Source organism: Neomonachus schauinslandi, chromosome 11 (assembly GCF_002201575.2).
Source record: "Neomonachus schauinslandi chromosome 11, ASM220157v2, whole genome shotgun sequence".
Taxonomy (NCBI): Eukaryota; Metazoa; Chordata; class Mammalia; order Carnivora; family Phocidae; genus Neomonachus; species Neomonachus schauinslandi.
The window spans coordinates 55164167-55180234 of NC_058413.1; the positions used below are offsets into that span (position 1 = coordinate 55164167).

Here is a 16068-nt window from a genome sequence, read left to right on the forward strand (position 1 = left end):
TGTCCACAGGCTCAGGGACCACGGGGCTTTGATCCTTGACAGGTGCCAGGACCATGGGACCTTGCTCCTTCGAAGGCTCTGGTACCATGAAACCTTGATCCTTAACTGTTGCTGGAACCATAGGACTTTGATTCTTTGGAGGCACAGGGACCAAGGAACCTTGGTCCTTTACTGGTGCTGAGATCACAGAACCTTCGTTCTTTAAAGGCTCAGGGGCCACGTGATCTTGATCCTTAACTGGTATGGGGACCATGGGACCTGGATCCTTCAGAGGCCCTGAGACCTCAGGAGCTAGACCCTTCAGAGGCTCTGGAGCCATGGGGCCTTGATCCTTTGGACGCTCTTGGATCACAGGACCTTGATCTTTCAGAGGCCCTGGGCCCACGGGACTTTGATCCTTGTCTGGTTCTGTGGCTATAGGACCTCGATTCTTATGTGAATCACTGGCAAGTTCAACTTGGCTCCTGCAGAAGAGAGAGAGGTAGTCAGTGTGAGGGCCCGAGCTCAGGCCAAGGAGTGGGCAGAGCACAGATTGCCTGATAAGTCTTGGCCTAGTGGAGCCTGGGCAGGGCAGCTCTGGCTGGGGAGCCGAGAGGAGAATCTGATTTCCATGTTCTTAGTGCAGAATGGGGGGTGGGGGGAGGGGCAGGCTCAGGAATCATTCAATGTGCTTGCCAATTGATTATAACCTGCGCGTGGCACAGAGGGTGGCACCCAGGTGACAAGGCGGTACCGGAGCAGGACCCAGAGTCCTCCTGTGGGTATCACAGAAGCCTGGCCACCCCACACTCCACCTAGGCTGCTCCTCCTGCCTCTGTGGTAGCTGGGACCGTCCTGCAAGCCCGTCCTAGCTGTCTGCTCAGATGGTCCCCCACGCCAGGGCACTGGCCTCCTTCCTGGGGCCTTCCAAGGCTCCTTCCCCTCCCCAGATCCCTTGTTAAGGGCTGACTGTGGAGAGGGACAAGAAAGAGGGCAGGGGAATGTCCCTCCGACCGCTGTCCCTGCAAGGGGAGAAGTGTTTTATCATGAACGTTATTTAGAATCGCCTACACAAGGTGACAGTAAAAAGCAGACTGACTTTCCATTGGTTTTATCACTGCATTTAAATTCTCTGTCTACAATGCGCCACATTGTTGCCCATGCCACTGCCATCGCCCCCACCTTGGGCAGGTGACTGGCTGGGGCTCCCCATTCTGGCAGTGAAGAGACCCTGCTCCCCTCGCTCTGTCCCCGCTTCTGGCTCCCCCTACCGTCCCTGGGCCTTTGCCCTCCCTCCAAGGCCCTGGGGCTGATTTCCCTGCAGCCGAGTCCAAGCCTCTCACCAGGATTCACTGCGGACCCCGCGTCACCCCTTGGCCCGTCCACCTGGTGGAGAGCAGATAACATCGCTGACAACCAAGGGCGAACCCTGCCGCGCTCAGAGCCCGCCAGTCTAGCTTAGAATGCACACTTGTTCCTTGCGGGCCAGGCTGAAATTTGCCACCCAAGAGCAGCCACTCAGCCAGTGGCAGAGACCCTCGCACACTTCCAGCACATTCCACTTTCCAAATCACTTCTCAGAGCTCATCTCAGCAACCCAGCAACCCCATGAAGCTGCATGGATGTTATTACCCTTACTTGTCAGATGACGAAACTGAGGTCCCGAGAGAGCAAGTGATGTGGAAAGTGAGGGACCTGCATGGACTCTAGAGTCTGGGTCTTTCCGCTCCCGGGGACTGTGCTCTGTCCCCTGTAGCGCCTGGCACACAGTCGCTGCTCAGTACAGGGTAGCTGTTATTACTCTTTTATACTTCGTGGCCAATCAAGTCTTTATGCTTAAAACCACTTCGGCATTTTAACAGTTCCTATTAGCTGGGCGCCTGGGTGGCTCAGTCGTTAGGCGTCTGCCTTCGGCTCAGGTCATGATCCCGGGGTCCTGGGATCGAGCCCCGCATCGGGCTCCCTGCTCAGCGGGAAGCCTGCTTCTCCCTCTCCCACTCTCCCTGCTTGTGTTCCCTCTCTCGCTGTGTCTCTCTCTGTCAAATAAATAAAATCTTAAAAAAAACAAAATAAAAAAGTTCCTATTAGCTTTTAGGACTATGTCTTTCTTACCTGCTTATTAAAGCTGGTCCAATAAGACCCCTACTTGTTCACACTTTCATAGCTCCTTATGGTTTCCTCTCTCTGGGCCTCAAGTTTGTCATCTATATCATTGGATATAATGATATTTACTCAGGAATGTATGATTAGAGATCATTAGCACCTTGTCCCAGGATATTACTATGCAATATTACCATTATTTTTCTATTGACTTAGAAGTAAAGTTACACATATTCGGACTATTTTTATTCTGACATGTCATCCCGATCCAGAAGCTTCTTACTGTGTTTAGCACCTTGAGCTACCTGGGGACCTGCATCTCTCAGCAGAGGACACAGTACCATAAGCAAACTCTCCGTCAGTCCCTCTGGATGGCTCTGAGCATCACAGTGGACAGACAGGGGCCAGGTTGGCTCCCTGGCTCAGCATGACACAGAGCCAGATGGACACAGCTGGCTGCCATCAGTGGGACCTTAGCGTTGGCAGAGCTAGGCAAGGCCTCAAGAAGTACGCAGAATCCAAGGATGGCATTAAAATACGTCTAATACTTGGTGGCTGGCCAAAGAGGAAATAAAAACTGCCCGCTTCAGAATAGAATCAAGCAGGAATTCGAATAGATGAATCCTATCAGGTAGTGAACATCCTGAAGGGGTGACAGAGCTGAGGTAGGAAACACAAAAGGGGGCAGAGCTTAACTTGATCTTGGGAGCTTGCACTGCAAGACCTACCTCACTGGCAGGACATGGACTCGGCGTCCCTGCCTGGCATGGAGATGAAACAGGGGAGAGCCCCACGGCGTGGGCAAAATGCACTTCCCTGGATGTTTGAGGCCTTAGCTCCCATGCCTTGCCCCATATTTCTGTTGAATGAGCCTCTCAACCACCTGTGAGCTAACTAACCCCAAATTTGCTTGGATGAATAACCCGCGATCGCTTTTGCTAGTGAAACTGTTTCCTTAGTAAGTGTCCTTCCTTACTCATGGGAAGGTTTAGAATGAAGACTGGAAATGATAAAATCAAGTCTACAATATTACCCTTTTTTGGTATTAAGTTAAGGAAATGTCTGTGTAGATTTATTTTGAAAATATTTGTGATTTTAAAATAATTTGGCGTATTAGGATATCTAACAGATGAGCTTTGTGATTCCAATATAAAATGTATAACGGAATAATTAGATTTGTGATTTTAAGTTGAAAGATATAGGACAATTTTATAAATTTTGAAAACAACGATGGAACTTTTATGGTAACCCAATAATTATATTTTTAAGCTTAGTTTATTTTAAATTATTTATAATTTAATTTAAATTATTTAGGGGAACTGAATTAATTAGGTTACAAAATCCTCCTTACAAGAGATTGTTGAACTTTCCTAGATTTTTGAAGTGTTACTTTTTTTTTTTTTTAATTTATTTATTTGACAGAGAGATAGCAAGAGCAGGAACACAAGCAGGGGGAGTGGGAGAGGGAGAAACAGGCTTCCTGCCGAGCAGGGAGCCCGATGTGGGACTCGATCCCAGGACCCTGGGATCATGACCTGAGCCGAAGGCAGACGCCTAACGACTGAGCCACCCAGGTGCCCCTGAAGTGTTACTTTTATAAATTAAGCATTCATTTTTAAAACCAAAGCAGCTTTGGGGCGCCTCGCTACCTCAGTCGGTGGAGTGTGCGACTCTTCATCTCAGGGTTGTGAGTTCGAGCCCCACACTGGGTGTAGAGATTACTTAAAATAAAATCTTTAAAAAAATAATTAAAAAAAAAAACAAAAAACCAAAGCAGCCTCAGCTGGTTTTCCTATGAACAGAACCACCCTTGAGGGCAACTCGAAACTCACACTGACCCTGACTGGCCATCACTTGGTTCCACGGTGCCCTGCCAGTGTCCCCATCTGTAAAAATGCCCCTCCATTCCCGGGAAGGCAGGCAGAAGCCGGACGCACAGTGCCTTTTGTGTGAGTCAGACGAAGCCGAGCCCTCCGGGTGGAAGCTGGTTGGCGAGTGGAGACGGGCTGCCTTCAGCTCCGCTCAGCCCACGGGCCAGCTGTCCTTGGGCACGGCCTACCTGCACAACCACATCTGCAGCCCCGAGCCAGCTGCAGACCTTCTGGGGCCAGCACATGCCACAGGAGCCTCAGCCTCCCAGCCTGCGTGCCCTCTCGTAAATGAGAATAACCTGTTGAGTTTATCTTGGCTTCTGTGCTGCGTATCGCCTGCAAGATCGTGGGCAATTACTCAACCACAATAGACCTCAGTTTCCCCGCATATAAAATGGGGAGAACAATACAAAATTCAGGAACCGTAACAACAGAGGATCAGATGATCCTGTTGGGCAGGGATGTGAAATCACAATTCTTGACATTTGTAGAGTGCATCAGACGGTGACGTCCGTTCCCATTAAGTGCAGTAACAGCTTCTCACAGATGCTCACATACACCTTACTGCAACCCACCGGACCCTCATGGCAGCCCCGGATGAAGGCAGGGAGAGGGGTGGCGAGCGCTGCACACTCACCCTCTGTGCGCTGCCCTCTGGCCAGCCCGTGCTGTTTTGTGCACCCCCAGTGCTTTGTTGTTTTGTTCCTGCTGCCTGGACTGCCCCCTTTCACCCGCTTTGCCCTGTCTGTCCTTGGCGGATCCGCCTGCTCAGGCCCCATCTCCTCACAAGGTCCTGGTGGCATCTCCCCGAATGAGCTTTCCCTTGCTGTACCCCCGTACAGTCTCTCCCACGCTCACACATGCCCCCATTAATGTCAGTTCCGCCCCCCGCCTGGCACCCCTTCGATCGTGAGCTCATCCTCCTGGCCTGCAGCCCCAGGGCCCAGCACAGTGCCGGCGACAAAGAAGATCAAATGGAAAGATTTACAAATTATTATTGCTGAGACCTGCTTTATCATCTAACCATGGCCCCAGCCAGAACCCCAGAGTCATCCCTGATGTCTCCCTCTTCCTTAAAACCTTCACCCAACCCATCAGGAACTCCTCAGGAAATAGGAGTTTCCTATTCTAGCTCCTAACATTTCTCTCTTCAGTATTCCCATGTCCTTCCCTCCTTCCCTGCCCCCCACCACCCCGTGCCACCATCTCTGTGGACCATTGTCACAGCCCCCTAACTGGTAGCCTCACCTCCTCCTCCAATCCATTCTTCAAACAGAAATCAGAATGACCTTTCCAAAAAGCACCCCCCTTCCCTGCTTACAACTCTTCATGGCTTCTTGCACTCAGAATAAAGAGTAAAGCCTGTCACATGGCCCCACCTAGCTGACAAGCCTGCTCCCGCTGCCTTCCTGGCTCTCTGTCCCCTCCAGCCTCCCAGGACTTCGCTCTGCTCCTCAGTATGCCCTGCTCCTTTCCATTTCTGGCTTTGCATGTGCTCTTGTCTCCTCCCGGAACATTCTCTTGCTCCCTCTTGCCCTGGTTAATGTGACTCATCTTCCATCTCTCAGCTCACTGGAGCACTTTCCCAGGGAAGCCTTCCCTGACCCCACCCATGTGACCAGGTTGCCTGCTGCAGGCTCTCCTAGTCCTTGGCCCTCCCCCACCCCTTAACACAGCTCATGACTTGCATTCTTCTGGATTAATGTTTCCCCTACTGGATTGAAGCATTCAGAGGGCAGGACCAGGCTGCCTTTGCCTATCACTGTATTGTCTGTACCTAAAACAAAGGAAAGGACCCAACTAAATACTTGTCGAATGAATGAATAGATGAGAGCCTTCCTATGCCAGGCTCTGTCCTATTTGCAAAATTTAATGTTCCAAGGTTACATGAGACATCCTAAGTCTTAGGAACTTAATTTTCTGCCCTTTTTCCTGTTACCATGGAGACAGGCAATGCCTCCTGGGTATACACACACTATGCTGTATCAGAGTCTGGAAGCAGGATTATGGAGCCCTGCCCAAGACTATCTGGAAAAAGGGCTTCCTTTCCTCCTGCTGGTTCCTGCTCTTGCACACAATTCTAATTCCATCATCCACCCATGTGGTTTTCTTTTTTTTTTTCCTCCCTAGACTGTCTCCTGCTACACCATCAAAGCAGCCCAGAGCTGGGGCGGTGCTCATGTAGGAGGGCCCTGTCCATGAATCCCCTGCCTCCACAGCTTGGAAAAGCCCTGGGGAAGAAAGAAACTCCTATTTCCTGAGCAGGAACCATGTGCCAGGCTTGGGGCCAGGTGCTTTAACATAGATCATTTCTTGGAATATAAAGAGTAGCCTGCTGGGGGAGAAAGTACACGGGCTGGGCTAGGGGCCACAAGAGCTGGGTTTGAATGCAGGCCTTTCTAGCCCATGGGAATCGCATCATGGGCATGCCAGTCTCTATACCTCAGCATCCATAATCTATATGATGGGGATTACAGTGCTCACCTTTAAGGGAGGATTAGTATACGTGAACACGCGTGGCATGATCCTTGGAATATGGGTGATGTTTAGTAGATGTTAGTTCCAAAGAGGGACTGAGTGATCTAGTCCAATTGTGTTACTCTGCAGATGGGAAAGTGGCCCAGAATGGGCAAGTGACTCTCCCATAGCCACACAGCCCATGGATAGCAGGTCCAGGACTAAAACACAGGCCTCTCGACATCTTAGTGGATGGGGTGGGAGGGGATGGAGCAAACTCACTGGAAGCAAAGACGCACAGGCCGACTGCACCTCAGGGCCTCTGGCAGAAGGTTGGGGAGACAGTGGACGGGGCAATTTGACGGCTTTGCTCTCCTCCTGTCTGCCCGCATGGGCCTCACGCGGGAGCTTTTCCTGGACATAAACAAAGCTTCCAAGGAAGCTTGTATAGGAAATGCAGCTACTAGAGAGGAGGACCAAGAAACCATCTCTGAAAGCTCATTATTCTTATGAAAAATCTGCAGGAGACAAGACATTCTCAAAACGAGAGCTCCCGCTCCTGCCTCTCTCCTGCCCAGACTCCAGGCAGCCTCTGTTTTAGCAAGGACCGTGGTGTTCGGTGGTGACCTGCCTCTCCTGCTGTGGCCCATGGACTGTTTTGTTCATCTTCGCATCGCCAGTATCTGGGGTCGGACTCATAGTAGCACCTGCAGCGATTTGTGTAACGAATTGCTGGTATGTAGCTTTTTCCCTTTATTCTATTTTTTTTTCTCTTTTATCCATTCATTGGACAAAGTCGGCTGAGGCCCCCTACTCTGGGCTTGGCCCTGTGCTGGGGGCACAGGAGTGAATGACACCGGGGCCTGTACGGAGCCCCCCGTGCGGAGCCAGGGACAGACCCGTAAGCACACGGTGCACACTCTAAAGCCGGCATCCCCACCCGCCCCGGCCCAAAGCCTTCACCGGCCTGTGGCTTTTCAACCAGAGAGGCCCAAAGGCCCCTTTGCTAGGGAAGTCCTCCCTCCCTGCTCTATGAAAGCACAACTCACGAGCCAAATCAAAGGTGTCCAGGGCTGGAAGGACAGACCCGAGTCATCATCTGCCCGTCTCCCTGCCAGCTGGCCCCTCCACTGCCCACCCCTTGGGGGCCTAGTGTTTAGACCCGAGCAGAACCCTGCTTCTGTGGGCTCCGCTCCCTCCCGTTCCTGCCCCAGGCCGGGTCCCCTTCCGAGGAGGCCATGCTGCCTGCTCCCGGACGGCCTTTCGGATATCTGGAGGGAGAAGCAGCTGTGTCCTTCTTCCTGGAGTCTCTGGGCAGTAGACACCTGACAACCGCTCAGATGTTTGGTTTCCACATCTAGGTGGGCTCCACATCCCTTGGAAAGCATGACCCCCAGAACTAACAGTGATATTGCAGGCGTGGCCTGCAAGCAGGACACAGTGCCTCTGCCCTGGGGTCCGTAGCTCCGTCCCCAGAGCTCCGGGCCGTGTCAGCTTCCTCTCAGCCACGTCAGCGCTGCTGCCCGGCACCTCTCCCCAGCTGAGCCCCTCGCCTCCTCAGCAAGCAGAGATTCAGTTCCAGAGCCACCTCCTCAGTGAAGCCCTCCACCTCCAGGGGCCAGCCCTCCTTCTCCTGTGTTCCCACAGAGCCGTCCCCGCTCATAGCAGCCCAACTGCTCTGTAGCTGTCTCTCCAGACTGGTTGGGGGGGGGGATGGTGGTCCGCTTCACCTCTCCCTCCCTCCCTCCCTCCTCCCCTCCCCCTTCCTTCCATGAACATTTAATAAATGCCTACTATGTGCTGAGCTACTGAATTGAGTGGAGAAGCATAGACTCTGGCATGGGCTGGGCACAGCGTAGGAGTGAGAAGTTGTAAACATAACTCACACAAGATCAAATTCTAGCAGCCACGGTTACCTGACACACAAATCCCGTCCAATTTTAACTGTGTTCGCACCTTTTTGTCCTTTTCTTGATGGTTTTCTAGCAGGGCTTGACATACAATGTGGCACATTGTATTCTCACAGCAGCCCTGTGGGCCAGGCAGGGGGGACGTGTGCCGGGGTGTCACCCGCACCCCCCATTTTCCAGCTGTGGGTGGAAATGAGGCTCAGAAAGGGGAAGTGAGTTGCATAAGGTCACAGAGTGAGTTTGTGGCGATGTCAGGACTTTAACCAAGGAGCACAGACTTCAGTCAAGCTCTTTCCTCTCTACAACAATATCCCTGAGGGATGGGACTTCAAGTGGAGAGAGTCCAAATTCCTCCGCAGAGGTCTGAACGGGGTCTGGCCTGAGATGACCCTGACCGGCTCCGCCTGGTGCAGAAGACTGGAGCTGCTGACCTCTGCAGGTCCCCAGCTCTAAGCTCCCAACTGCATGTCCTGAGAGACTTGCCCCTCTGGGGGCCAGGGCCCCAGCAACCAGTCCCCCTTCACCTTGGCCCTGCCTGCATCCACTACACGACGACTCCCCCAGGCTTACCACCCGGTATTCAGCAGAACCTGTAAAGAAGATAGTCCCGGACAGTCTGAGAGCATCCTGGTCTGAGAGCGCCCATCTACGCGCATACCTGTAAGCCCCTCTACAGCTGCCCATCAGTCCACCAGCCTAGAGCCCCCCAGAGTCCACCCAGATGTGGCACATCAATACAGGGGGAACAGCTAGGACCACAGCTAGGAAAAATGCTGCCACCACAAGGCTTCATTCTGGGTGGGGGCGGGGGCTGCCGGGCAGAAGGTGGGTGGAGGTAGCAACTGTGCAGATCAAACAGCATCTGGGACCTTCCTGTGACTCATTTCCCATAGAGGATGAGAGTGCCTAGAGTCCTTGAAGGATCTGGAGCAGGGACAGGACAGGATGAAGAGGCCGCTATTTTAGGAGGAGGCACATCTTCACAACCGAAATCCATGCTGGACAAAGAGTGAGTTTTAAGTAACCCAAACTTGGCTTTGAATCCCGGCCCGCCCCTTACAAGTTGTGTGACTTTGCCATTTAATCACTAAGTCTTGATTTCTTTATCTATAAAGATCTCCAAACTCTCTAGCCTTATGTGAGGATTCAGTGAGGACAAGGGCGTGAAGGCCAGATAAATGTCCTTCCCCTTCCCTGAGGCTGTGCCAACTCTGCATTTTACCAGCATGGAACCACAGACCCCGGGCCAGATTCCTGGTTCAGATTCCCCGCCAACCACTCCAGGCTCCCTGCAGCAGATGCGTTCTTGTGAAGCGCAGGGAGATGGTTGCCCAGGGCGCTCGATGACTACGTTTTTTGTCCTGTGTTGTTGCTGTTAAAATAGCTTTTCTAGATATAACCTGCTAAGAAAAACTAAATAGACTCCCCACTGTATAATAAGAATTTCAAAACGCATCATTGGTTGTTTTAACACCAAGAAGGCAAAGGCAAAGACAGCATGGACCGTCTCAATGGGCTGCCAAGAAGCTGATAATCCTGCTAATGACCCTTCTTAAAATGGGAAGTGCTGAACTAAGGCAACCAGACAATAACAGGCTCAGTTCTGGTCTAGCTCTGTGCTCCCGGGAACTTGCAGATCAATTTTTGTCCTTTCTTCCCACTCCATCTAAAGCAAAGGATGGGATCTTGAGCAATTAATCAAAATTGGTTTCATGTGTCCAGAGCGGCTCAATTAAAACGAATGTGTAATTGCGGAAATGGAATCCGAACCAGGTGATTACAGGGTGTGCCCAAAGAGGAGGGGCCGGGGAAGGGCTGGGGGAGGGAGGGCAGCAAGACCCAGCACTAGGTGGACTCTAGCTCAGGCTGTTGTGTGACAGAGGGAGTGGATTTACCACATGTGGCTCCAGCCACCACACCGTTGAGACCCAGGGTGGTCAGCGGGGGTCAAGAAAACCATCCATGAAATGAACTATTGACAAAACCATCCATGAAATGAACTATTGTCAACTTTGCAGTTGATAGTGGGCTTTCACATGCACCTTCATTGGGTCCTCATAACAGACAGTCCTGCAGATCAGAAGCAGGTATCGCCAACTGTGAGAACTCTTACCACCTGCTATCCTAAACTCTGGAAGCAAAAGATTCAAATAATACTATGTCCCTTGCTAACCGAACTCCTACTTTCTGGATTTGGGAACCAAACAGATTTGGAGAGGGATAGATACTTGTATTACTGTTATCTCTTTGGGGCTTAAAGAGATTAAGAGACTCAGCCAAGGTCACACAGCTAGTAAAGAGTAGATCTTGGATTTAAAACCAGGCCTGTCGGCTCTAATTCCCAGTCCTTCTTCCTGAGAGACCTCCCCATGGGGATGCCTCTCTGCCGTCATGAAGTTAGGAGATCTGCATTGGGCAGGGGGTGGGATTAGCTGACCTGTTAAGATTACCCTGTAACCAAGAGTCTATGATTTTTTGAAGTCAGGCCTGCTTAGAAAAATGTGGCTACGTAAAGAACAGGGGCAGGCTGGCCATTGTAAAACCAGCCATCAACTGCCCTGTGATCTGTGCCATGACCTCTCTTGAAACCACCCCTTTCGTGTGAGCAGAGACAATTATTAAGCAGAATAAAGCCTTGCGGTGGCGCCGTGGTGGATATGGAGGCAGATGGTGAATATCATCATTCATTCGTTCACTCATTATTCATTCAAGAAACAATTTTGAAGACATTCTCTGAGGGAGGCATTGGGCCAGCAGCTAGGGCTACAAAGGTGAACAGAAGGAGCCAGTCCTGACCCCTGGGGGAGCACAGTCTAGTGGGGAGACACACACACACGAGCATGTGGTACAGTATATGTGGTGAGTTCTGTGATGAAGACACACACAGGGAGCATCTTACCCAGCCTGGGAGGTGCGGGAAAGGCTTCCTGGAGCTGTCCCCTGAGCGGAGTCTCGAAGGATGAGTTAGCCAGGTGGAGAAGCAGGAGAAGGGCAATCGGAGCAGGTGGGGCGGCGTGGGGAAAGGCATGGAGGTGAGAAGCAGCATGGTACACTGGGGGGACGATAAGCTTCTGTGGGCCACAAGGAGCCCACGGATGGTTGAAGGCAGGGGATGACATGGTCAGAATTGCATGTTCTAAAGAACTCTCTGGCAGCTTAAATCAGCAGCAGTGGCAGGAATTTATTTACCTCAGCATCTGAGGCTCCCTTGGCCCTGGATAAGATGTCTGGGTTGATAATGTCAAGTTAACAAGCAGTTGGGGACCATTTATATGAGGACAAGGGACAGAGAGTTAAGCTCAGTTCTACTGTTTGAAATAAAAAGCACAAAATGGTGGTCTCTGATCCAGTGCCTCAGGAAATGGACACCCGTTTTATCTTGGTATCTCCAGTACCAAGTACATTTCTTATGAATGAAAAATTTGTTGGACCATTCTGTGTTCAATAACCATGCATTTAGTTACCTAGGCAGTTAATTTAGTACCCAAAGGAGAAAACCTGTATATTTGGCTGAGACAATTGGTCAATTCAGTCGGGATGTTTGAGCCAGTTGTGTGTGGAAACCTGATCAAATTCTTAATTCCCCCTATTTGTATCTCGGTCCCATGATTTAAAGAAGATCCTAGGTAAGCCTGCTGGAGGGCCTGCTGTGGCCTGACCGGACTGTGGCACTGCGACGTGTGGGTGTAGTTTCTAGCTTGTCTGAAGCCTGACTCACTTAGGGCCAGCCCCGGCCTCCCTCGGGTGAGGGAGGGGAGCAGTGCAGGCTGTGGAGCAGAAGACCCGGGCTCCATGCAGGCTTCCCTTCTCTCTGAGCTTCCCTTCTCTGTCTTTTATACTTGGGGCACACACCTGTTCCACATGAGGAGAACTCAATAGAATGGCACAGAAAGAAATGTTTTGTGGGTGGTCAATAAATGTAAATTGTTAAAATATTGCTTAGATCCGTGGACTCAAAGTGTTTCAATAGCTAGAATTCTTTAAAAGCCTTTTTTCTCAAAAAATAAATAAATAAATAAAAGCCTTCTTCTCAGAGTGTTTGCCCCAAACTCAAGTATTGTCTGAGATTACCTAAAGCGAACTATCAGAAAGATCGTGAACACGGACCTTTCAAGCACTGAGAAAGGAAGGGGGAGGGCCTGAAATGACCCGTATTTAGTGTCCGCTGTGTGTCATTTCACCCTCGGTCCTCTCCTCTGAGGTGGGGTCAGTGTCCCCATCTTCAGAGGAGGACAGCAAGGCTGACAGCGCTTAGGGAAAGACATTGGGTTGCACAGCTGGCAACGATACCATCCATGAACATTGTAAACGCCTTGTAAACTGCCAGTGTTAACCGGTTCACATGATACAGTATGTGTTGGTGCTGGTTCTATTATTACAGGTATTCTGGGATGGTCTCAGTGTTCGGAGCATCTGTGCAGCAGATGGCAGGGTGATGGAGGAGGCTGGGCTATGTGCCTGCCTCCGCAAGAGGCGAGTCTAAGAAAGGTTTCGTTCCATTCCTTTGAGACCGTGCCTCTCCTGTCAGTGGGCTCAGCGGGGGCTGGGATGGGGCGCTGCCTTAACTGCAGATGGTCCACAGGCTACATGCTGAAAGAAACTTTTATACCTGTGTTCTTGAAAACGTAAACTGCTTTAAGACATCTTAGCGGTAAAAGGACCTTGAAACCACGATGACACGTTATGGGGGTTTATAGCCTTTGTGAAGTGGGACTTAACACTTCCCAAATCTAGGAGAAGCAGGTTATAAATTTTTAAACCCTAGCGGGGAAAAAAAACCCCAAACAAACAGAAAAGGATTTCATAAGAACACACAAACTGTAAGGCAGAATGACAATATGCTTATAGCTAATTTAGCAATAATGACCTATTTTAAAACTAGAGGGCTGGTTTTAATTTTGTGAGCTGTTTGGGGAGGCGACACGAGTAATGAGCTATAGATTTGCCTCCTGGGCTTGGGGCAGCATCAGGGCGCATGGAGAAGCTGTGGCTCCGGGTGAGGCCTGAGCGCTGGTCACACCAAGCTAGCAAGGCTCTCTCTCCACGTTCCTGCCTGCTCCGTTCTCGGGTCCTTGCCACCTGACTCTGAGTACATCTCACTTTCTCTCAGCTTATCATCAGTGTGTTTTTCTGTGGGTCTTCTTCCCTCTCTGTCTCTATTTCTACCTCTTTGTTTTTCTCCTGTCTTTCTTTCTACTTCTCTCAGTCCCTGGTTTTGATCAAAACAATTTTTAACTGATCACAAAAGAGCTGAATAATAGGCCTTTATGTATGTTTTATTTATTAAACAGAATTTTGTGTTCTCTGCCTTATACAAAAGCAGGCAGGTGGGTGGAATGTTTTCTGTTCATCTGGAAAACAAATATATAGTGGGTTTTCATATATACGATCCTTGATTGATTCCCACCATGGCTTCTCCCCAAAACCCAGAAATTGGGGACCAGAAGTAGAATAAAAGTCCCAGCCTAGAGCTCCTAGCCTAAAGCAAGAGAGGACCTGTGGTTGTTGCCCAATATGTAGGTAAGGGCAAGAAGCATGATGGCAGGGAGCATGCAAAGGTCGGGGGGGGGGGTGTGTGAAATCTGGGTGTATGGAATGGAGATCCCAGTTAGTAACCGCCCACTCACATGGCACCACTTTCCATGACGGTCTCTGCCACTTTCCAGCCCTTGCCTTGACCCTCCCTGAGTGAACTGCTCCCCCAGGACCTGAGCTCACCTGGTGTTGGACCCCTCCACACCTTTGCTCTTGCAGCTCCTTCTGTCTGGCACGCCTTGGCCACCCCAGACTCTGTTCACCTGGTCATCACCTGCTCATCCATTGAAGTTCTCCCTGATCCATGGAACCAGCTAGAACAGGCTCCTCCTTCATGCCCCACAGTGACCAGAGGTGGGGTCTCAGTCATCCTGGTTCCCTAGTGCCTGGCACAGTGCCTGGCACATAATAGGTATTCAATCAACACATGTTAGTAAAAGGAAGAGGGATCCCATACTAAAAGTATATCATCTTTTGTCTCCCACTTTAGCAGAAGGCTATCCAAGCGGTTAAACCTGGCCCTAGCTCTGAGGTTCCCTCCCAGGTCTGCTCTCCTGCCTGTAGGCCTGCCCCACATGGCCTGCACGCCCACAACCCACCCATTCTCCAAGGTTCCCTCCCCGATGCAGCCTTCTGACGCCCCACTCCTGTAGGAAGAAACCTGTCCTTCATATGAGCAACCAGCTCCCTGGTCTGTTGTTACCTTACTTGGCCCTCTCTTGTGGCTGTTTCCACTCCCCCGTGTTGGGCACACACAAGACTTCCCCCCTAACCCACACAGCGAGCCAGACCCCAGAGGGGGGAACCTTCACAACGACCAGATTAAATGAGTTAGTGAAGGCATCTCTGCCATCTCTTGGGAGGAGAAAAAGCCAGAAGCACCCGTCCTGCAGGGTGACTGACGGGAAAGGGGTGGAGAATCAGGACCCAGCCTCCCAGCGCGGCAACGCGGTGCTGGGCGCAGGCGGTCACTCATCCCCAGCAACATGGGATCAAAACGTTACACTACCTTGTTGGCCAGTGGGTCTCTTGGTCCATCTTCGCCTTTCCCAACACTTAGCTCTGACTGCTTGCAATTAGTATCTGACAGGCAATCTAAAAGAGTCAAGCTGCATTAGGGAGAACCCCAGAAAAACTGCAGGGCACAGCTCATCTCGTGGAGAGCGGTTCAAATGGCAAAGGTTGATTCCTTCACCTACTCAGCTGGGCCTTACCAAGGAAATAAGATCAAGAAAGTGGTGTTCGTCTTTAGCATTTATTTATACTTGGAAAAAGAACTGTTTGTTTGTTTCTGAGCAAGCACAGACCACAAGCACGTCACAATCAATTGGCTATACATGAATATTTTTTGTCATTTTCTTACTCACAGCAGGAATGAAATAGCACCAAGAGAGGTGTGTGCTACACATTACATAGACAATCTGTGGTACGCAACAAAACCCAGGCCACAAAATCGTAATTAGACACTTCCTGTCTGCCTTGGAGATGCAAAGGTAGAACGGACCGGTTGGAAGCACCAGCAGATAACAGAGAACTTTGGGGAGCCAACGCACAGCTTTAGGGATTATTTTTGCAGGCAAGCAAAGCAGACAATAGGAAAGCTTCAGGCCTTGCTCTCTTGCCAGGGGAGCTCAGGAATCGGTAGGGAAATATACAAAAATTGACAGCCAGGCGTCGGAAGCTTGGTCATCTTTAGAAAGGCAAAACGGAAACACTGCTTGTGAAACCAGAATCAGTTTCAATCAGTACGTTTGGGATGCAGAATAAGACTGGCTGAGTTCTATTTGTAAACAGTAGAAATCAAAGGAAGTTTCTTGCCATGAAGTGACACATTCAAGAGTCAAAGTGAACTACAAATAAGAGTTTTCCCAGTCGCAGAATTAAAAAGATGGGGAGCCTGAAGGGTCGAAAAGACATTATATGGGTCACGTCTCAAGCTGCAGGTGGGGCAAGGGTTGGAAATTCAGTCCCTGGAGCTGCAAGGTGGGTGGGAAACTACAATCTGGGCGAACAAACTTGAATCAGACACGAGATCAAGTCGTATGTATCCTTCTGGTTGTGCTGCTGTGGAGACAGATGTGTGTAATACCCAGCACGTCTCGCACGGTGTCTGGCACACAGGCATTCAGCACGCGAATATGGAATGAACGTTCCCCTGTGCACCATAAAGTTTGATTTACTTGATCTGCAAAACATATATGACTGTTCTATGGAGA

At 50.5% G+C, this 16068-nt stretch overlaps 1 protein-coding gene across 1 annotated transcript in view; it reads right to left on the reverse strand.

Annotated features, from left to right (window-relative positions):
- MAP6 (microtubule associated protein 6) overlaps nt 1-16068 on the reverse strand; it is a 71963-nt gene that overhangs the window by 549 nt on the left and 55346 nt on the right. Inside the window, 2 exon segments of the mRNA XM_021704706.2 lie at nt 1-4; nt 6-464. The exon segment at nt 1-4 is cut by the window's left edge and continues 549 nt beyond it. Coding sequence (XP_021560381.2) covers nt 1-4; nt 6-464 — 463 coding nt within the window.